This window comes from Cebus imitator, unplaced genomic scaffold (assembly GCF_001604975.1).
Source record: "Cebus imitator isolate Cc_AM_T3 unplaced genomic scaffold, Cebus_imitator-1.0 Scaffold220, whole genome shotgun sequence".
Lineage (NCBI taxonomy): Eukaryota > Metazoa > Chordata > Mammalia > Primates > Cebidae > Cebus > Cebus imitator.
Genome location: NW_016107535.1, coordinates 1,967,877 through 1,991,501, shown reverse-complemented (window position 1 = coordinate 1,991,501; position 23,625 = coordinate 1,967,877). Strand labels below are relative to the sequence as shown.

General features: G+C 43.6%; 1 protein-coding gene across 1 annotated transcript; it reads left to right on the top strand.

The window, feature by feature from the left end:
- The first annotated feature begins 3,692 nt into the window (after nucleotides 1-3,692).
- On the top strand, nucleotides 3,693-4,498 carry LOC108318515 (elongation factor 1-beta-like). The gene has a single exon (XM_037746089.1). The coding sequence runs from the start codon at nucleotides 3,763-3,765 to the stop codon at nucleotides 4,438-4,440; it is 678 nt and encodes a 225-aa protein (XP_037602017.1). The 5' UTR covers nucleotides 3,693-3,762; the 3' UTR covers nucleotides 4,441-4,498.
- The last annotated feature ends 19,127 nt before the right edge of the window (nucleotides 4,499-23,625 follow it).

The following is a 23,625-nucleotide window of genomic DNA, read 5'->3' as shown; positions in this document are numbered from 1 at the left end:
GGTCTGCCACTTGCAGGCTTTCTTGGTTTCAATAGTCACACCCAGGGATGATCCTTGCCTGAGCTATCTCAGGTTGTTTTGAGGAGTACAGAATATGTATATGTGGGAAAGGGCTTAGTGACGAACTATTCAGCCCTCCACATGTAAGCAGTTATAGTCATTCACTGACTAAACGTATCAGATGGATTTTCTTCAACCTCAATTGTTGCTTCATTTTCCATTAGGGTCAGGAAGTACCGGCACGAGGCTGTTACTAGTTGTCTTATGCTGCCTCTTATCTGTCTCAGTCTTGATCTACAATGGAACTGACAATGAATCAAATCTGTGGAGCACCAGGCAACTCAGTACTCCAAGTCTGTTAAAGCATTTTGCAATGCTCATATTAGAGCAAATAAAACAGGAAATGAAAGTATATTTATTCCCATCATTAATATTCCATAAGGCATAGCCAAGCTGATCAGAGTAAACTGGATCATCCAGCCTTGCCTACAACAGTGTCGATATAAGGGAGTTCATTATGCTAGCTGGGAACTTGGGACCAGGTCATCCTGGGTCTCAGGGGGACACTTTCTGGCTGAGTGACCTCAACAAAGTCACTTAATTTCTCATAATTTCCTTATAGATATAGTTTGGTTGATAATAATTACCTATACAAATAGTTAGCATATTAAATTAAATGAGGAAATAGTGATAAAAGTGTTATATAGCAAGTCCCCAAGCACATTTGGGTTCCCTTCTTCCTTGCAGGTGCAGGGAAAATAAATAATAATAATGATAGCTGGCCGGGCAAAGTAGCTCACGCTTGTAATCCCAGCACGTCGGGAGACCAAGGAGGGAGGATTGCTTGAGCACAGGAATTCGAGACCAGCCTGGGTAATATGGCAAAACACTGTCTCTACAAAAATACAAAAAGTATCTGAGTATGGCAGCATGTGCCTATAGTGAGGTGCAGTGGGAGAACAGCTTGAGTCTGGGAGGTCGAGGTTACAGTGAGCTATGATGGTGCACTGCATTCCAGCCTGGGTGACAGAGCAAGACTGTCTCAAAAAAAAAGTAAATAATGACAGATAATACTTATTAGCATCTATGATATAGCAGGCACTGTTCTGAGAGCTCTACTTATTAATATATTGGCTCACCTGGTCTTTGCCACTTTGAGATAGAATGCTGTTTTCATCTAACCATTGTAGGTGGGTAAGCTACAGCTCAGTGAGATTATATACTTACCTGGGGTCACACAGCTCACAGGAACAGAACCAGGTTTTAACTCAGGTGGTCTGACACAATAGTGTTGTGCTGACCTATCATGCTACAGTGCTGCCCATGATTATGGATATTAATCTACAGGGTCTTTTCAACTTTATATTCTGAGGGTGGAAATATAGGCTTTCCCCTAATTAATATAGTATGTCTTCCTAGAAAATATTTATTCAGTTAGATTTTTAATATCACAAAATGCTTTTCTGTCATTTGTAGTGATTCAGCTTCTGATAAGCTTGTTAACTGAATGTCATTTTTTTTCTCCACCTAAACCACCTTTGGAAAGTTCACACACATCATGCAGTTATTTATGATTTGAGGAAGAGCATCATATATGTAAACTAAAAAGTGTTTATGAAAGTTAGAATTAATAATGATTGATTTGATTTCACTGATTAGTTAATTGAGGAAATGAACATGTAATTGGGTATTTACAACAGAAGGTCAAGAGTGGTTTCTGGGAGGACTTAGATCCATTGCATAAGCATTTGCTCAGGTTTTCCTTCCTAAAAACCACCCAGCTGTGGAGCAGGAAAGGAAAGCACCGTATGTACATTTGCTTACGACTGACTCACTTTTCTTGAAAAAGCTGCACTCTGATCTGATCTACTCTGACATCTCCAAAGGCACTTTTGTCCACAGAATAAAACCAAACCTCAGCTGTGTCTCAAGGGTCCTCCACCCTTGTCTGGCTCCAGACCACTTCTCCATTACTGTCTTCCACTAAGCTTCAGACTTTTGCCCCTCCTCTCAAAATCTCTAAGCTCTCTATTGCCCAAACAGGTCCTTCCCACTCTAATTCCGCCAAAGTTATAGTAAGTTTTCAAGACTGTTTCAGGGGTGTCCAATCTTTTGGCTTCTCTGGGCCACATTAGAAGAAGAATAATTGCCTTGGGCCACACGTAAAGTACACTAACGCCAGCTGGGCACTCATGCCTATAATCCCAGCACTTTGGGAGGCCAAGGAGGGTGGATCACGAGGTCAGGAGATCAAGACCATCCTAGCTAACATGGTGAAAACCCATCTCTACTAAAAATAAAAAAATTAGCTGGGCATGGTGGCACATGCCCATAGTCCCAGCTATACAGGAGGCTGAGGCAGGAAAGTTGTTTGAACCCGGGAGGTGGAGGTTGCAGTGAGCTGAGATCGCGCCACTGCACTCCAGCCTGGGAGACAGAGCAAGACTCCATCATATAAAAAGTACATGAACACTAACAGTAGCTGATGAGCTTTAAAAAAATCACCAAAAAAATCTCATAATGTTTTAAGAAAGTTTATAAATTTGTCTTGAGCCACATTCAAAGCCATCCTGGGCTGCATGAGGACCACGGGCCATGGATTATCTTGGACTGTACCTTCTCTACTTGTATGTCCCAGATACCCTCATTTCAGAATTAACTTTTTCTTTCTTGCATTTCCCATGGAACAAAATAATACTTCTATTTTAGAACTAATCCCTCATCGTCTTGCATTGAATTTTATATGTGTATCTACTTGTTCCACCAGAGTGAGCCCCTAAATGGTAGGGTCAAGGTCACATTCATCTCTGAATGGTCCTTCATTAACATAGTTCCTGGCATGAGGAAGCTTTCAATAAATTTGGTTTACTTGAATTGAACTTCTTATACAGCAGAGTCAAATTATTTTGTGACTACAGCTGGAGAGCATACCCCCAAAGGCTAAAACGGACAATGAACTATTTTCAACTGACTGTAAGATAGTACAAGCCATCAATCTCTTAAAGCCGGAGGGAAATTCAGCTTTAAGCACTTGGAGATTTATTTAACTAAAGGAGTCATTCCACCAGAAAGCATGATTGTGATTTCTCTCATTATCCAAAATGAATACGATTATTATAAAGATAAATTAGTGGCAGGAGACACTGATTTTTAGAAAGGAAAATTAATAATGTACAGTGAATAAAATCTCATTTAGATGTTCTTTGCACACGCTGTCCAATAGTAACCATTCAATTTATAGCACTTTATAGTTGGTACATCCATATATGATTTCATCTTCACATCAACACAGAGAAGCCAATCTCGTTGCCAACTTACAAATAAGAAAACTGATTCTGGGCAGACAAGGAAACAAATAACTATTAAGTCCTAGAGTTGGGGCTCAAATCCAGGACTCCTGACTATATGCTGGGTGGTCTTCTCCTAGGCATTTCTAGTCCAGGAATCTCCCAAGGGTAAGTCCTGCAGACAGGCAGCTTCCTCTCCAGACCCCTGGGCATCCTCATCAGAGGCCTGTGTATGTATCTGTGCCACCCCTTGGTTGACCCCACTTGAGGTGTCTCAGTGCTGCAGAACCACTCACTTCAGGGTCTTTCAGTGTGCAGAGTCCTCTACGCCTCCAATGACATTTCAGAAAATCACTTTCACTTTCTGAATCAAAGTCCGCTACCTTTAAGAAACAACCAGGGTCATCTCCGGCGCTTCAAGGGGCGGTTCCCGTTATCTTCCGGAGCCGTGGAGCTCTCGGATACAGCAGACGTCATGGGTTTCGGAGACCTGAAAAGCCCCGCCGGCCTCCAGGTGCTCAATGACTACCTGGCGGACAAGAGCTACATCGAGGCGTATGTGCCATCACAAGCAGATGTGGCAGTATTTGAAGCAGTGTCCGGCCCACCGCCTGCCAACTTGTGTCATGCCCTATGTTGGTATAATCACATCAAGTCTTATGAAAAGGAAAAGGCCAGCCTGCCAGGAGTGAAGAAAGCTTTGGGCAAGTATGGTCCTGTGGATGTGGAAGACACTACAGGAAGTGGAGCTACAGATAGTAAAGATGATGATGACATTGATCTCTTCGGATCTGATGATGAGGAGGAAAGTGAAGAAGCGAAGAGGCTAAGGGAAGAACGTCTCGCACAATATGAATCAAAGAAAGCCAAAAAACCTGCGCTTGTTGCCAAGTCTTCCATCTTACTGGATGTGAAACCTTGGGATGATGAGACAGATATGGCAAAATTAGAGGAGTGTGTCAGAAGCATTCAAGCAGACGGCTTAGTTTGGGGCTCATCTAAACTAGTTCCAGTGGGATATGGAATTAAGAAACTTCAAATACAATGTGTAGTTGAAGATGATAAAGTTGGAACAGATATGCTGGAGGAACAGATCACTTCTTTTGAGGACTATGTCCAGTCCATGGATGTGGCTGCTTTCAACAAGATCTAAAATCCATCCTGGATCATGGCATTTAAATAAAAGCTTGAAAGATTAAAAAAAAAAAAAAGAAACAACCAGTGTCTGACTCTCTAGATCTTTTTCCTGTCATAATCACCACACCCAATAAACTGCCTTACTTTTTCAAATATCTTCTTTCAAAATGAAATTAAGGCTATAGATTGGGCGTGGTGGCTCACACCTGTAATCCCAGCACTTTGGGAGGCTGACACAGGTGAACCACCTGAGGTCAGGAGTTTGAGAGCAGCCTGGCCAACTTGGTGAAACCCTGTTTCTACTAAAAATACAAAAATTAGCTAGGCATGATAACATGCACCTGTAATCCCAGCTACTTGGGAGGCTGAGGCAGGAGAATTGCTTGAACAGGGGAGGTGGAGGTTGCAGTGAGCTGAGATTGCACCATCGCACTCCATCCTGGGTGACAGAGTGAGACTCCATTTCAATAAATAACTTAATTAATTAATTAATTAAGGATATAACTGTACTTGAAGGAGAAGCTATTTTAACTGAGTTAGATCCTTTTCTATTTTAGTAAGGGATTAATTGACAATATAAGTTCCTCAGTGCCTAGAACGGGACTTAGGACATAGAAGATGCTCAATATGTATTTGCTGTTGAGTAAAGTAAATAGAACAAGAAATAATCATAATAATCATAATCATATTATTAGTAACCATTGGTAATAATATTAACAATCTCCACTGTGAACATCATAAAACCTCTAGCAAGAATGGTTGACAGTCATTGCCTCTGAAGTGATGGGAAGGTCAGGAATCCACAAACCGTTGTCTTTTGTTATGTTCCTTCTGAAATATTTGATTTTGGGGTGAAGTCAGTCTAATCCAAGCTTAAAGCTTTTGCTCAGTCATCCTACCTAAGCAAACGGAACCTTCCCCATCTAAAAACAGAAAACCACCCCTGGAGAGCACAAATGTGCTGTGTCTGTGCCTGTTTTAACTACATGTATGTACAGTGTATTACTTTAATAAAAATTCAAACATTAAATATGTTTTTCATATTTGCATATTTATTTTATATATTTTCATATTTATTTTACATATGGTTATGTTCCTTGCCTCTTATAGTATCTGGGTTACATAAACAAAGGCACAAAAGCCTCTAGTAAGAGCCCTTTTCTTCTATTCTCCTCCCTATATCCTAGAGCAACAAAGGCAAAAATGGAAGACACAGACCAAGAATCAACTTCCCTGCCACACACTCAACACTGTTTCTTTCAAAGTGGCTTCTAGTCCCTCTCTATCAATTCTCTCATGAACCTCTTCCCAAAATATGCCATGGCTCCACACCCCTGCTCATGTTCCCCTGTCCAAGCTGAGGCTGGGGCCTCCTGAGCCCTGGACAGCACTGTTCAGGGCAGAGGGTACAGGGACACTCCCTCCAGGCCAGTCTCCCAGGGCATGCACACGTGACTTCTGAGTAGCTTAATCATGGATGCTGAATGCAGGTGATGAACCACACTGCAAAAGACAGGACTGTAGCAAAAGTTCGGTATCAGTGTCTCAGTTTGAAATGAAAGAGCGACAAAGAACAGTGGATACAAGTAGGAAGCACGTATTCTGGGCCTGCCTCTCTGCTGCCAAGGAGCTGTAGGTTCCTGAACCAGCTGCAGCCTGCTCCCCAGTGAAATGAGGACAACATCCTGGCTTACCAGCCTTGTAGGTTGTTGTGAGGATCGGAAGAGATCCTCGGTGTGAAAAGGGTTTAGAAACTGTAAGTTTTCCTATACTTTGAAAGAGTTTTGTTATCAGATGTTGAGTTGTAAAGAGGCCAAGGAATTGGTATTTTTCTCTGGACTAGCACTTTGAGTCACAAAGCAGCTAACTCAGCAGCTTTGGGGCAGACCTAGGGGAAAGATTCTGGCCTCCTGCCTCTTGTCCCAATTGTTAAAAACCAGCACATTTCTCAAGAATAGAATGCATCATATAGATGTAATCTTTAAAAGTAACCCGGGGGACTCCAGGCCTTCCCTGCAAAACCCAGAGGACGGTTGTGCTGACTCTGTGAAGCCTGTGCTCTCTTCCCAGGCTTAACCTTCAAAATGAAATTCAGAAGATCGGCGCTGAGGTCTACTGTTTCTGAGAAAGTTTCCTAGTGTTTAGCTACATCCCAACAGCCCTGTGAGGCAGGTGCTGCCATCCACCAGTTTTCAAAATGAGGCCCAAGGTTGAGAGAGATGATGTGGGCTGCTCAAGCCTATGCAATTTAAGGCCCAGAGCTCCTCTGTCTGAGCTCCTGGGACTCACGGTCAGTGGGGTGGGGTCAGAAAATCAGTCTGTGAGTGTCAGAAGCAGAGCTCCAAGCTAGGCTGGGACAGAGGTGGGTAAATGTCTTCCCCTCCTGCCAAGTACTTACATTCCAGGAAGGTTCTAGGGGCTTCCAGGAGAAACATCTCCAACCTGGTAACAACAGTGCTGCCAACCTGGAGGGTGAGGTTGACAGGCTTGACCTTTTCAGTTCTGTTCCTGGCTTTTGCCCTGCAGGGGCTCCTACAGGGAACGGTCACAGCCAGGACAAATCTCCAGGACCTTTTCGTGTCAAAGGACCCTCTCTTGGGCAGCACTCCCACCTCAGTCTCACTCAGGCTCTGTGTGCACAGCCCAAGCAGCTTCCCAGCCACCCTAGCCTCATCTGAGGGCAGTGTGGATCCCAGTGGGTGTCTGGGAACACCGATAGTAGGCTCTGGTCAGGTAAGACTCAGGAGAAGGGGCTGTCTTCTTGGAGGTGGAGCAGCTGTTACAAACTCCAAGGCTCTCAGGGGCCCTGTGATCTTTGTGTCAGATTTTGTTCTATCTGCCTCAGCCCTTGATATAAGTCCCAGTTCAACATTAAGAGATACGGGCTCTAGGGTACCCTTAAACCAGAAATGTTGCTGGATCTCTGAACCTGGAGCAAAGACTAGAATCCCATATGGAGCACATTCCTCCTTTTCCAGGGATAGGGGTAGATAGCTCCCCACCTAACCAGCAGCTCTGCCCCTACTCATCCCAGGAAATGCCACCATTCACAGCGATGCTTCAGGGACGACCCTGGGCCCTCAAGCTCCCACTGTGGGTTTTGCTGGTCCTCGTAGCTCGCAGCCTCCCATGGCCTCTGACTGTGGTCTGGGGCTTCCTGGACTGGGGTCTAGAGGTTTAGGCTTTTTGACTGCAGAAGCCTTAGGCCCATAGATCAGGTGATTCTGGGCCAGGGCTGCAGGTAAGTGCCCAAGCCTGGCCCCATCTTTTGGGAGAGCACTGTGGGTGGGTAGGTGGGTGGGGGAGCTCCAAGAGGGCTGGGAGTTTGAGGGGTAGTGCGGGGTTGTGGAGGAGGAGGGCAGGCAGAAGCCACTGCGCAGGCTCCTTTTGTTCTATCCTCTTCCAGGGAGGAAGCAGATCTGCTTTCCTGGCCTCTCACAGTGGGCTGGAGGGTTTAATTCTAATACTTGTAGGGCCTATATGTGCAGACCATGGAAGGGCTTTCTGGGCCGGATATGGGCTGGGTCTGCCCTGTCCGCAGGGTGAAGGCTGCAGGGTTGGGGCAGAAAAAGGAATAGCCACGGAATTTCAGGCATCAGAATTAGACATTCCTTGGAAGGTTCTGGGCATCAGGCCTCAGAATTAGATATTCCTTAGAAGGTTCTGGGCACAAAGTTGGACTGGAGTTGATTTATACAGAATTCGTGAATTTGTGGGCATTGAAGTATCCAGGGAGAGAGAAAAGGTTGGAAATCCCTGTGACATGATTGGGCTTGTTTGGATGGCTGCAGTCTCTGCAAATAGGTCCACAAGTCTCTTTCTGTGAGCTCTCCTGGGTCAGGCAGAAAAGGACATTGCTGAGCAGGATCCTGTTGAATCTTGTCAGAAAATCCAGGAGCTGTCAGGTGAAAGGAGTAGGTTGTGGGAGTGTGATTTACAGTGGCTACAGCAGCTAGATGACAGTGGGGTGGGAGAGGGGGCTTTGTTTTGAGACAGGGGTCTCACTCTGTCCCCCAGGCTGGAGCACAGTGGTGCGATCACAGCTCACTGCAGCCTTGACATCCCTCCCAGCCTCAAGCCATTCTCCCACCTCAGCCTCCTAAGTAGCTGAGACCACAGGCATGTGCCACCACACCCAGCTAATTAAAAAAAAAAATGTTTTGTAGACACAGACTCTCCCTATGTCGCCCAGCCTGGTCTAGAACTCCTACACTCAAGCAATCCACCTGCCTCAGCCTCCCTAAGTGCTAAGGTCACAGCTGTGAGCCACCACACCTGGCCTGGCCCAGAACATTTTTAAGTCAGTCAACCCTTTCTACCTCCATATAGCCTCCCCAAAAGGCTACAGGAAGCCCAGGCTTGTGGACACATGCAGCTTGTCAGGAGAACCTAAGTCCAGGCAAAGGGAGAAGGCAGCCCGGAGACAGCCTGTGTGAGAAAAGTCCTGGTAGGTCCTGGGTGGCCAGCAGAGCATGGTCAGCATTGGTTGGAGGCAGGTGAGTAGAGATTCAAGCAGTGATTTAGGATCAGGTATACATTCTCATACCTAGACCAGGCTCAGGGTAGGCCAGACCCTGGTAGGATGGGGAACAGGAGAAGAAATCGAGTATACATGAGCAAGAAGGTAGGTTCCCTTCCAAGAGATGTTATAAGGGCAGGGCTCAGGAAAAGGAGGAATGGAATTGGGCCCAGGTTCCAAGTGCAGGGAGAGGAGCCGCAGCACCAGGGCCAAGGGGGCGAGTGGCCAGGCTGGCTTGCTGCTCATTTCCTGGAGCTACTGACCCAGGGCTTCGTAAATCCCCACTGACCTTTTCCTTAATAAAAACAGCATTTACTGGCTGCAGAACCTATGGCAAGACTGTGCCTTTATGGGGTTGACATGGGATCTAATACAGGTTCTAGAAGGAAGCCTAGAAAGCCAAGGAAATCCCTGCAGAGCCCCAACTCCTCCCTGATTTCCCTGCTTGACTTCTAATAAATCCCATCACCTTCCTGGGTCTCAGTTACCCCAGGTACAAAATAAGGATGTTGGACACTCCCCACCCCCAGAGGTATCCAAACTGCTATCTAAGAAGTCCAGAGAACTGAAGAGAGGTCTCACAGTCCTCTACAGGGTTCCTATAGGAGGCAAGTTCAGAAAGCGATACCAGAACCCCTTACCCACAAAAACTGCCTGGAGCAGTTTTATTTTTAAGTTTAATATATTGGATTTCAATGTAAGATTTTATTTGGAAGCCACAACAAGAAAAGGAATGAAAGGCAAATGAAGCGGCGGAGGGGGGCGAGAGGGGAGAAAAGATTAGAAAAGAAAGGAAAGAAAGAAGAAAAGATGAATAGGAGTGTCAGCTAGATGATCCCCAAGCTCTGTTTCAGCCTTGGTGTCTTCTGAGTCACCATGATGCTCTCATGCCCACATTTTCAAGAACCACTTCTGCCATCCTCTCAGGGAAAATCCATACATAAGCCCAGAAAAAGCCACTGCCTTAGATCTCATTTCCCAGCTCTGAGGAGTGCTGGCTCGCAGAAAAGGAAACTAGGGGGGTTCTTGTGGGCTGAGTGGGAGGAGACCTCAGGACCCAAGCTGTAAATCAGGCTCAGAAGTTTGGATTCCCTGGAGTTTGACCTTCAGATGCCCCTCTTGACTCCAGAAGCTTTCACACTCACACCCAGGCTCAGGGAAGCATGCCCGACTCCCAGACTACCCCTGGAAGCTGGGCCCACTCGGAGGAGGAGTTGTTTTGATTTTTCAGGAAAAACTGCTCCCAGCCAAACCTTCCCTCCCAAGAGCAACACAGGCAGGGATTTTCTGCATGCTTGGGAGATGAAAGCTTTGTGAGGCCTTTTGCCATAGCCTGGTGAGTGAGACCCAGAGATAACATCCATACCTGAAACAGTATATATGGTTCATAATCGCTGTATGTTTTTACTCTAAACACCTCCCAGCCTTGCCAAGCCTCTGAGCTTCCCAGCATAGCTTAAATGGTTTTGTGCTACCCTTGCCCACCCTGACTGTGCTACGTCTCTCTCCATACCCAGCCCACAAGCCAGGAATTCTGAAAAAGCTTGGAGATGTGGCAAATCCAGACTGAACTGAGGATTTTCTTTGGGTGAACACGTGTGTGTAGACACACACACACCTTCCAGTGAGGGCAATACTACTTTCTTACACAACAGAAGGATTTGTTGAACCCTTTAAGACTGTAAGGTAGCTGAATGAGCACTGGCCTAGAAGTCAAGAGATGAATTCCTTTGACTCTCCCTCCATGTGGGCTCAGATAAGTCGATTACTCTTTCCAGATCTGTTTTTAATTCTGTAAAATGAGGGGTTCCTTCACGCAATCAAGTTCCATTTGCCATGCGCTTCCTTCACTGGTGACTTGGCGATCAAAGTCACAGATCAAGGAATGGCGCAAAAGCCACATTGGACAAATTAACTCTAGGGATCAGTAGGGTATCAGGTTTCAAGTCAATTTTGCCTCTGATGCAAATACCTAAAAAAATAAATTAGACACATTCTCATCCCTCAAAAGCTCAGAGTGTAGTGTGGTAAAGGCTCCAATAGCGATTACTCAGCTATTATGGGAACACAGAGAGGGTGGTCCTGGAGTTTTTCCCAGAAGAGGCGACATCTCTGAGTTTTAAAAGCTGAGCACCTCTTTGCCAGACGAATAAGGGAAGGAAGGCAGAAGGAAGAATATGGAGAGAGTTTGGTGGATTGGAGGAATTTCAAGTAATTCTCCAATGGCTAGACATTGCAGAATGGGAAAGGAAAAGGAAGAGATTAGGTAAATCAGGTCTCCAGGGGTCTGTATATGTCAGGCTATGGGGTTTTAATTTTTTTTTTTTTCTGAAGGCAATAGGAACAAATTGCAATGCAAAGGAATAACATAATCACATTTGTATTTTATAAATCTCAGTCTGGCTGTCTTGCAGGGCATGGTTTAGAGAGGGGGGAAAAAAAAAAAAAGGAAGGCAGAGAGATTGCCCCAGAAGCAAGAAGGAAGAGGTGATGGTGTCCCGAACCATGTCAGACACAGTGGGAATGAAAAGGAGGGAAGTGAAATCAAAGCGGATAGTAAAGACCATTCCTGAATGAGCATTTTCCATTTCTAACTTTCCAGGGCTCTACGGCTAAGGAAATTTCCCTGCACACATCTCACCTCCCATTTCACCCACTCCTCCCACCTCCCACACGCCGTGAAGCTGGGCTGGCCCCTTCCACTCCTCCGCTGCTCGGGTGAGGTTTAGATACAGGGTGTGGCAGCAGGCCCAGGCATCCCCGCCATCTTCCCCACCAGCCCGTTCTGCTGCTTGAGCAGTTGGCTGCCGCCATGAGTGTTAATTGGAGAGACATCTGAAGTGACCAGACTGGTTACGCCGCCGCCATGATAGACACACTCCATCTGCTCTAACCAGGCGTGTCTCAGCTCACACAGGAGGCCAGCCCGATTCCCTGTGCCCAAGACTTGTTAGAAGTTAGACTCAGAGAAGTTAGATTCATAGGCTTTTAAATGGAAAGCTGCCTCAGAGAACACTAAGTCCATGCCCTTTGGTTTGATGAAGGGAAGAATAAGACCCAGTCTCACCCAGGGTTTGATGCAGAGCTCATGACCCGGTCTCTTGATCTGGTCCTCTGCCCTTTGCAGGTGGATAAGATGTGAAGCTGGTGCAGCACTTCTAGTAGTTTCTCTCCTGTACAGATCCACTCAAACTGTCCATTAACCAGTGAATGACTTTGACTTGACTTGAGGATGGCATTTTGTGTTGATCTTACCAATTTCTTAGTAATTTTAAATTTAACTTATTCTGTTATCTACCAGAAAGGACTTTAGAAATGGTCTAATGATTTTCTTGCTGGCATTTGTTTATTTATTTTTTTTTATTTTTAGTAGTAATAATAGTAGCAGAGCCTTTTTCAGATGCTAAAACTGAGGCTTAGAAAGAGGAGGACTTGAGCATTCACGACATAACACTGAAGTGGGAAATCATGACTAGAAGAAAGCTCTCATGACTCTAATACATATTCTACATTATCTCATTTGATCTTCATATAATCCCCACTGCTACCGGCTCCCCAGCTCCACCATTGGCAGAGACAAGAGAGAAGGAGGAGTTTGCTTGGAGTTGCATAATGAATAAGTAGCAGGTACATACCATCCTCGTTGCAACCAATAAAATCTTCCAGTAGACTCTTCCTGTGACCTGATTTGGTATGGCATTTTCTAATTTGTAATGCACATTCACATGTATAGTTCCACATTCACTGTGAAAAAGGTCGTGTATGCCCACTTTTCAGAAGAGGTAAATGAATTGAGTAATGAATTGCCACACAGTCATTAAGTGGCAGGGCCAACACCCACCTTTCTCAGTGTTCAGCTGCCCACCAAGACCCCTGGATTCCTGAACACTGTAGTAATTGCTCTTCCTGGGAGTACCCATGCTACTATTTTTTTGTAGAATGTGAAAAACCTGGAAGAGCCAAAGATAGAAATGCAGTAACTTGAATTGATACTCTTGCATTAGTTGCTATTTACATGAACAATTAGCCAAAATGTGTATAAGAAAAGAGGCAGGTTTGGGAAAGATAAGGGGCAAGTTCAGTTGAGGATGTCTGTTGAGTCTAATGTGCCTGTGGGACAAGCAGGTAGAGATGCAACCAATTAGATGGAATTTCAGAATCATGGGGACCCATCTTCAGATGGACCTTAATTGAGAGAAATTTCTCTACCTACTACTGCTTATATTTACTTTATGATTCTCTGCCTATAGTATCTATTACTTTCTATTATCATCATTTATATATTTAAGGCTCTCCTCACCAAACTAGTAATTTCTTGAGAGCACAGATCTTGTTTGATTTATTTCTGTGAGCCCAGTAGGACCTTACATAATGCCTTATACACCATCAGTGTTCCATAAATTCAGGACTAATGGATAAAAACATTCCTTTGTGGACTTAGTATCCCCATTCTCCCTCTTCTACCCCTTATTTTTTTTTCCCCTTATTTATTTTTTAAGAGACAGGGTCTTGCGCTGTCACCCAGGCTGAAGTGCAGCGATGTGATCATAGATCATAGCTCACTGAACCCTCAACCTCCTGGGCTGAAGCAATCCTCCCATGTCAGCTTCCCAAGTAGCTGAGACTACAGGTGTGCACCACTACACCCAGTTAAGTTTTTAAAAATTTTTTGTAAGGACAGGGTCTCACCTAGGCTAGTCTCAAACTCCTGGCCCCAAGGGATCCTCCCACCTTGGTCTCCCAAAGCGTAGGGATCACAAGCATGAGCCATCACACCCACACATTCAGGATCTTCCACCCTTTAAAAGATAGACTTTGTGTGACCTTCTAATGGGCAGGGGTTAGCTCTTAATTCCCTAAGTATATACTTTGGATACCTTTTGAATGACCAGAACTCAATCATTGTTGAATTCGGTTGCATGACGTGCAGCAGAGTCTTAACACTAATAAGGGCTGGGTTAGAGCTATGTTAAATGACTATGCCATGAGAGCTTAAGGACAACTGAGCCTTGGCCCCAGGGTGGGAGAGGAGGATACACTCTAAACCCTGGAGAGAAGAGCATCTGGGCCCAAAGCAGGCAAATCACGGTTAACTGGACAGATATGTGGACTCAGGATTCAGGGGGAAAACCAACATAATAAATCCGTGGAAAGCCAGGCGCATCCCAGCAATTTGGGAGGCCAAGGCCGGCAGATCACCGGAGGTCAGGAGGTCGAGACCAACCTGGCAACATGGTGAAACCCTGTCTCCACTAAAAATACAAAAATATAGCCAGGCATGGTGACGTGCACCTATAGTCCCAACTACTGGGGAGGCTGAGGCACGAGAATCACTTGAACCCGGGAGGCACAAGTTGCAGTGAGCCAAGGTCGTGCCATTGCACTGCAACCTGGGTGACACAGTGAGACTCTGTCTCAAATAAATAAATAAAACAATAAAAGTAAATTAAAATTTAAAAAATCAGTGGAAACACAAGAGGTAATCTTGAATCCTAGATGCTAGGCCTGGGTGGATTTCCAGTTAGCTCTATGACCAGGTTTTTCCACGGCACCTTCTTCTCATCATTCAAATTTCAACTCAAATGGCACCTCCTCAGAGAGGCCTTCACTGACCACCCAGGCATACAAACAACCCCCCAGCACCCTATCTTGGATTTGTTATAACGCCAGTAGAGTACATAAAGTTGTTTGTGTGTTTGTTTCTGTGCTTACTTTCTGCTTCCCCTCCTAGAATACAGAGTTGCGGGTAGAAACTCTGGTTCTCTGGTTCTCATATCAGTAGCCCTGTAATTGGTGTTTGCCATCTTCCAGGCACTCGATATTTGTTGAGGCTAAGGAGTAAGAAAGATTATAGCTAAGAAAGTTATGTATTTCCTAAGTACACAACATTTTATTCTGTATATCTCTGTTGCCTTGGAAAGTCTAAAGTGAAATGTAAATTTAAGGCCCCACCACTATCATAATGGCTCTTCAATATGTAGCTAGCCTAATGGTTTCTCAAGTCTCTTTAAAATTGTTATGAATAACATCTCTTGTTTTTGTTGAAGACTGTAATTTACAGTACATTTTCTAACTTGATTCTACAACCATCTACGGGGCATGGTATTATTATCCTCATTTTACAGGTAAGAAAACTTGAAGCATCGAGGGCTAAGGTGTAGTGAAAGGGTCAGGCAGCTTAGACCTGGCCAAGGCAATATTCTACTCCAGGTCTTGTGATCCCCAGCCCTGCACTTTTCCTCTAGATTTCACTGTGTCTAAGCCATGAGTAGGGTAAATCTCTATCCTGTATGAGACACAGTGTTTGTAAAGAAAATTCTCGGGTGTGCACTTGCTAAGTCTTCCATGCTGGTATAAGCAGGTAAGTTCACTGGGTCATTTAATTCTTCTCCCTGCCAATACAAGATTAGTCCAACTATGTCAAAACACTGAGCTCTGAGGCCTCTGGTCACAGAAGGATAGAATGTTATGTTAGAAAGTAGAAGAGTACTTAGATATTACCTACTGTAAGGCTCAGAAGAAGAAGTAATTTCTCAGTTCTCCTGCCTCCGTGTCATACCTTAGTGACTCATGAAGAAACAGGAAAAATCAAAACTTGACTTTTTACCTTAAAAGCCAGGTTTGTATTACCCACCCTCCGACTAATAGAGAAATCCTGAATTTGTCAGGTAAAAGGAATAAGAATGGCCCCTTCTCCCAGAGAGAGGAAAAGAGTACAACCCTAGGTCCCTCAGAGCAAACTCAAAGCAAAGATACTCTCAGTAGCCTAGGAAATTGGAGCCACCATCCCTTGAGGGATGAATGTGACAGCCCGAGGGTGTCTGCCCTTGCCATGAGATGCCTCTACCTGAGTGAGTGGGCTGGGACACAGGCCAGGTCCTTGTCACCTTACACACTCAGCCGGAGTCTGAAGGGCACCCCTAGGCAAACCTGAGAGGCGCTCCAAGGGGTGGACCTGCTTAGAGGTCTAGATAGAGATAGCTTCCAGGGGACATAAGGTGCAAGACTTGATTTTCCTTAACTCTGAAAAAGATAAGCTCATGTCCATCATTTTCTCTTCTGTAGAATGCGGCAGAACAGCCAAGAGAATTAAAAGTAATTTCAAGGCCGGGTGTGGCCGGGTTAATCCTAACCCTTTGGGAGACCGAGGTGGGTGGATTACCTGATGTCAGGAGTTCAAGACCAGCCTGACTAACAGGGAGAAACCCCGTCTCTACAAAAATACAAAATTACAAAAGTAATCCCAGCTACTCGGGAGGCTGAGGCAGGGGAATCGCTTGAACCTGGGAGGCAGAGGCTGCGGTGAGCCAAGATCATACTGTTGCACTCCAGCCTGGGCAACTCTGACTCAAAAAAAAAAAAAAGCGATTTCATGTGTGACAGAAACTAGCAACAAACAAGGCAAAAGTACAATTTTTTAAGTGGATAAACTGAAATTCAAACCCAACTTTGCTACGTGACCTGGGCTCTTCCCTTGTCTACACACGCCTTATTGCCCATTCCATTATGCCATTCTTGCAATGCTATAAAGAAATACCCGAGGCTGGGTAATTTAAGGAAAAGGGGTTTCATTAGCCCATCACCCTGCAGGTTGTACAGGAAGCATGGCATCGGCATCTGCTCAGCTTCTGGGGAGGCCTCAGGGAGTTCTACTTATTGCAGAAGGCGAAGAGGGAGCAGATGTCTCACATGGCAGGATGGGAGCAAGACAGAGAGGGTGGGTGGTGCCACACACTTTTGAACAACCAGATCGTGTGTGAACTCACTCATCACCAAGGGGATGGCACAAAGCCAATCATGAGGGATCCACCCCCACGTTCCAAACACCTCCCACCAGGCCTTACTGGGGATTTCATTTCAACATGAGATTCACAGGGGACATATATCCAAACAACATCATCCATCTCTTCACACAGAAATTTAAGGAGATGATCACTCCTCTCTTGCTTCTCTCTCCATCTTCCTTTCTTCTCCTGATTTACATATTGCTAAATGATGAAATTATACGGTACATAATTCCACAGCAAGTCTGCAGCTCAAAAAAAAATGGGAATGGAGTAATTAGGCAGAAAGGATTCTCAATTAGGCAGTGGATTCTCTTTCTAAAGCAGTAAATGGAGAAGAGATTTTTTTTTTAACTGTCTCTTGAATATATTGCCAGAAAGAGATTGCTGCCTGGGAGAGCAGCAGCATAGCTCAGAACTGGAACCCTCTGCATAGGCCTTGAAGCAATGTTTGGCAACTAACTTTTCTGCTCAGTTCTAGATGTCGAGGCTCAGAACACAATGCCCCAAAGTATGTCATTGTGGTGTGCTGAGTATTTTGAACTGAAGGAGACTGGAAGCAAGGTCTTTCTGACCTTCTCCCATTTTCTTGTATGCAACCTTTTTTCTCCACGTAAACTGATTCATAGAAATCAGAATTCTTCTCATCCGGGATGGGTTACACAAACTAAAACTCCTCTTCCCCAACACCCATATAAACCTAAAAAGATCACACTTTGAGCTTCTCCCTTCTCTCTTAAAGACTGTCATGCATAAGGTACCCTGTGTTGTACCAGAGAAAAGGACTGCCACACAGGCCAAGAAGAATCTGAATAGGTGCTGGGTTTCTCCCCCGAGTCTATTACCATCAGATCATGCCCTTTTGTTCAATCACATTTCTACAGAGCTGTCTATTCTTCATTGAATCTCAGCATAAAAATAGTTTTCCCAGCCGTCACAATGGCTCATGCCTACAATCCCTACACTTTGGGAGGCTGAGGTGGGCAGATCATGAGGTCAGGTATTTGAGACCAGCCTGGCCAACATGGTGAAACTCCATCTCTACTAAAAATACAAAAATTACCTGGGTGTGGTGGCACATACCAGTAATCCCAGCTACTTGGGAGGCTGAGGCAGGAGAATCGCTTGACCCAGGAGGCAGCGGTTGCAGTGAGCCGAGATCATGCCACTGCACTCCAGCCTGGGCGAAAGAGCAAAACTCTATCTAAAAAAAAAAAAAGATTATAAATATATATATATATATGTGTGTGTGTGTGTGTGTGTGTGTGTGTGTGTGTGTCTTTAGGTCTTCATTTCTGAAGGTTCCCATGTCTCATAAAAAACTTTGATTAAATAAATTCATTTTGTTTTTTTCTCAACCTGTCTTTTGTGATAGGAGTGACAGCTGTGACTCATGGAAGGGGTGGAAAAAAATAGCACCTTTCTGACACTACATAGACCTACAGATTTTGAAGGTAACCTTACATTGTAGGACTGGCAAGGTGAACGGTCAAGAGTACTTGCTTTAATCCTAGATGTCCTCTCTAGTTTTCTGTTTTAAGGTTAGCCCAGGTTGAACATCCCTAATCCAAAAATCCAAAACAGAAATGCTATGAAATCCAAAAGCTTTTGAGAGCTGATGTAATGCTACAAGTGAGAAATCCCACACCTGACCTCACGTGACAGGTCTCAGTCAAAATGCAGTCAAAACTTTGATTAATGTATAATATATATTTATAATATATGTCTGTAATATGTTATATATATTATATATACCTGAAGGTAATGTATATATATAATATATATTTATAATATATACAATATATATTTATTATATATAATATAGTTTTATATATATATATTTTTTGTTGTTGTTGCTCTTCAAGCTCCATGTTCAGCTTCTCATCAGTCACTGTTGGCTTCCTTGTTACCTGTTCTGACAAATGTCAGAACAAATATTTATAATATATGTATGTATATATATTTATATAGAGATTATATATATTATAATTATATATATGTCTATTACCTTCAGGCTATGTGTATAAGTTGTGTATAAAACATGACTGAATTTTGTGTTTAGACGTAAATCCTATACCCATGATGTCTCATTGCCTATATGCAAATATTTCAATATCCCAAGAAGCTTAAAATCTGAGATACTTCTGGTCCCAAGCATTTCAGATAAGAAAGACTCAAGCTATATTGATTTTTGACTGAACTCATTGAGAGTCCTGTGTTTTGGAAAGCCCTGTTTTAGAAAGGGCTTTTGATTGCAATATTAGACTTTTCTATTCTGAAGATAGATAATCTTATAATCTGAATAAGTTACCTTTCATCCATTTACTTTACTTTTTATTTATGTTTTTTATGCTATCTGCAAATATTTTCTCTGCCAGGAGAAATAGGTAGAAATTTTCGAGAGAAAGCTGCTCCTTTGTTTGAAAAACACATTTATCAGCATTTTGGTTATTATGCAAGGGTTGGGTCCAGGATTATTCTGAAAGGGTGAGCTAAATCAATGAAGACATACATTACTTTGCATAATAACACAGTGCTGTCTTCCTTAGGCAGAGATTTCTAGAACATATGCATATGAAGAGACTCCTACTTTCTCTTGAAGGTTGAAAGGATAAGGGCTTTGATGATAAGATTAGAGAAGGAATTCTGTTTAGAAAGAGTAGACTGAGAAAGAGGCCAAAGGCGGGGGAATCTCTTGAATCACTGATGCCTGATTTGCAGTTTTAAGGTGTTTCCTATTCTGTGTCCTTTCCACCAACCAAATCTTAAATAAAAACTGTTACACAACCGCTTTGTGTCACTGAAGCAAGAGAGAGTGAATGGATCAGAGGTGGAGTTATGATTCCATGATCCTCATGAAGAGGTGTGGAAAGATGACATTTGTCACAGCAGGTGTCAAGGAAGCCAACGGTGACTGGTGAGAAGGTGAAGAAGGAGCTTGGACAGTGAAATGTCAAAATGGGCAAGAAGAAGAGATAATCTTTCCCTAAAATCCTCCAAAGTACTGGGTTTCTTGCAGTATGAAGGGATAGAGACTTGATATTTAGTTTGTATGTAAAGGTGAAAGTGGCAATTTAGAAGACTGAGGACACAGGGCCAGGTGGCTAAGTAAAAATCGTCTGTCTCAGTTTCGATCCTGGTTAAAGTTCACAGAACCTGAAAGGTAATAAGTGCAGGGGGCTTTCCAGGCTTCTTTGTTCTGGGAAGCAGCAGAAAATGATGGAAGGTGCCTGGGCTTTCCAGGGCTGGTCCTGAGTTCCTGACCTGTCACCTCTAAGCTGGGTGGCTTTACAGAATTCCACCTTTCTGAGCCGTAGTTGGCTAATGAACATTGAGGAATTCCAACCCCATAGGATAATAACAGGATGATGGGAGGTAATGGTTTAAACTGTCTAGCATACGAGGGAGTAGGGAGTAAATAAAAGATTCAGTTTCTTCTCTAAGAGGAAATGTTCACGTTGTTCAAATCAAAGAAGAGTTGTCATGGGGGAAGTGGGCAGATTTGTTGAGCTGACTTCTGTGTGGTGTCAGAGGATGTAACTAGAATCAGTGGGTGGAAATCACAAGTCAATTATAGCTCGGCCAAAANAAAAAAAAAAAAAAAAAAAAATACAGAGCTGTTCAATTGTAGAGCTCAACAGGATGTAAGTTTCCTGTCACTGGAGATAATCAAGCTATGGCTCAGCACCTATTTATTTGGAGGAGATGCTTTAGAGGGAATTTCAACTATCAGTCAAAGTTGAACAGTTTCAACTTTTAGGTCATTTCCAAAGCTAAAATTCCACAGTTCTGAGTGTGGTTACTTCCCTTTTGTAGAATGAGTGAAAGACCAACAGTTACTAGTCCTTTTGCAAAGGCTTGTCTTTGCCCAAAGAGAGTGAGCCCAGATGTACTGGCTTTTAAGATCCTGACCTGCCTCCTTCAGCATTACTGCTATATATTGCATTAACAGAAATAGCATTGCAATCTCTCCCGAGGCCATGTGTTCTAGGAGACTGTTAGAAAAATTTCTGGTGAAGTTTAGATTGAAGGCAAAGATTGGGCCTCATGGACCCCTGCATTTTTCATGCAAAATAAAGTCTGAAAGGTCCCTATAACTGGCTTTGCCAATGTTGTTTGTTTGGTTTGGTTTTGTTTTGAGTCAAGGTCTTGCTCTGCTGTCCAGGCTGGAGTGCAGAGGCACAATCACAGCTCACTGCAGCCTCGATCTCCCCACTGCCTGATCCCCAGGCTCAAGTGATCTTCCTGCCTCAGCTTCCCTAGTAGCTGGGACTACAGGTATGCACCACTATATCTGGCTAATTTTTTAAAACTTGTTCTGTAGAGATGAGGTCTCACTATGTTGGCCAGGCTGGTCTCAAACTCCTGGGCTCAAGTGATCCTTCCAGCTCAGCCTTTCAACATGTTAAAATTAAACAACTGCATAACAAAGTGGGCAATACACAAACAGACACTTTTCAAAAGAAGACATACATGTGACCAACAGTCATATAAAGAAAAGCTCAATATCACCGATCATCAGAGAAATGCAAATCAAAACCACAATGAGATACCATCTCACACCAGTTAGGATGGCCATTATTAAAAAGTCAGAAAACAGACGGCGGCAAGGTTGTGGAGGAAAAGGAACATGTAGACACTGTTGGTGGGAGGGTAAATTAGTTCAGCCGTTGCGGAAGATAGTGTGGTGATTCCTTGAAGACCTAAAGACAGAAATACCATCTGACCCAGAAATTCCATTACTGGGTATACACCAAAGGAATATAAATTATTCTATTATAAAGACACATGCACACGTATGTTCATTGCAGCACTGTTCACAAAAGCAAGGACATGAAGTCAACCTAAAAGCCCATTAATGATAGACTGGATAAAGGCAATGTGGTACCTATACACCATGGAATATTATGCAGCCATAAAAAACAAAATTATGTCACTTTCAGGGACACAGAAGGAGCTGGAGGCCATATCTTTAGCCAACTAACACAGAAACAGATAACCACATACCACATGTTCTCACTTCTAAGTGGGAGCTAAATTATGAGAACACATGGGCACACAGAGAGAAACAACGCACACTGGGGCCTTTTGGAGGGTGGAGGTTGGGAGGAGGGAGAGGACCAGAAAAAATAACTAATGGATACTAGGTTAATACCTGGTTAATGGAATAATCTAGAAAACAAACCCCTGTGACACAAGTTTACCTATGTAACAAACCTGTACTTGTACCTCTGAACTTCAAATAAAAGTTAAAAAAAAAAAACAAAAACAAAAACAAAAAACAACACAACAAAGTATCAGAATTTCAAGGGTGAGCCACTGTGCCTGGCCGCCAATGTTTTAATTTTGATTTTTTCCCTGGAAGATAAGACATTTCTTGGGATGTGAGCACCAATAAGGAGTCCACTACTCATTATTCCAAATTCTGCGTGCTCTGAACTGGACTATGGCTTTGTCACAGGACCAGTAAAATCTGCCAAATGTCTTTAATGGGTAAGCACCACAAAGCTAAATGAATTTGATGCCAGACTTACATTAGTGAAACAGAAAGTTTAACCAATCCCTTGAGGTTGACACATCTTAATATTTGCAGGGAAAGAAGAGCTCTGAGTTTCTTGGCAAAATTCAGTCAGATTGAAATCATTCTAAGCACATGACATGAGAAATATTGACAGGAATTCATGTGGATACTTACACAGCCATTATTTCATAATTCTGTCACCTAAACATGTTTAATGCTCCTATGTTATATAGTTGGTTACATGACTCTCCCAGGAAGGGATCATAGAATTCACATGTAAAAACCAAGAGTATCAGGGATCATCTAGGGTTTACATGAAAGGATCTAGTCCAACTGGTTTAGAGAAATTAACAATGGAACTTATTTTATAAAGTCTTATGTGAAGCAATCCTCTGTGTCACACAAGTAAATGTGGAGCTGCTTTGCTGCATGTGAGTGGAAGGCTAGACATTTGCCGTTGAGGAACCTGAGACAACCCAATGTAGAAGTGACTCATTTAGGGTCATACAACGACAGACTGAAACCTAGGGCTTTTCTTACTTAGGCAGGAAAACATGAAGAAGCTGACAAAAATGAAAAATAAGAGGAAGTGCCTAACCCTCAGACTCTCTGGAAACACTGTGATCTCCAACTCTGAGAATGAATGCATCACAGAGTTCACAATTACGGGCCCCAGCTCTAAGACATCTGCCTTAGGACAAAGGGCAAGGTAATGGAACTTCAATTGTCAGCTTTGAAATGTTGACCTACTCAGACTGATAAAAACAGGACAAGGGAAGAACACTTCCCATAGGAAAGAAAGCAGCAAATTTCCATACTACAAATGGCAATCGGCAAATACCCTAGCACGGTCTCTAACACTGGCAACAATGCCTTGCATTTGCATTGGTCTATGGTTTTCAAAGAACTTCTACATACACTGTTTAGCTTAATCTTTACAACTAGCCTCATTTTGCAGAAGAAGAAACTGAGGCTTGGAGGCGCTAGGTAATGTGGCCGTGCCCAGTTAGTTCTTGTTTGCTAATTGTTTTGAGTGGTATGTAGTAAACAGAAAGAAAGATGTTATAAATCGTTGTTTGTTTGTTTGTTTGTTTGTTTTGAGAAAGGGTCTCACTCTGTCACCCAGGCTATAGTGCAGTGGAGGGACCATGGCTTACTGCTGCCTCAAACTCCTGTGCTCAAGCAATCTTCCCGCCTCAGCCTCCCAAGTAGCTGGGACTGCAGGTACATGCCGTCACACCCAGCTAATTTTCTTATTTTTTGTAGAGATGGGGTCATGCTGTATTGCCCAGGCTTGTCTTGAATTCTTGACCTCAAGTGACTGTCCTGCCTCAGCCTCCCAAAGTGCTAGGATTATAAGCATGAGCCACCATGTCT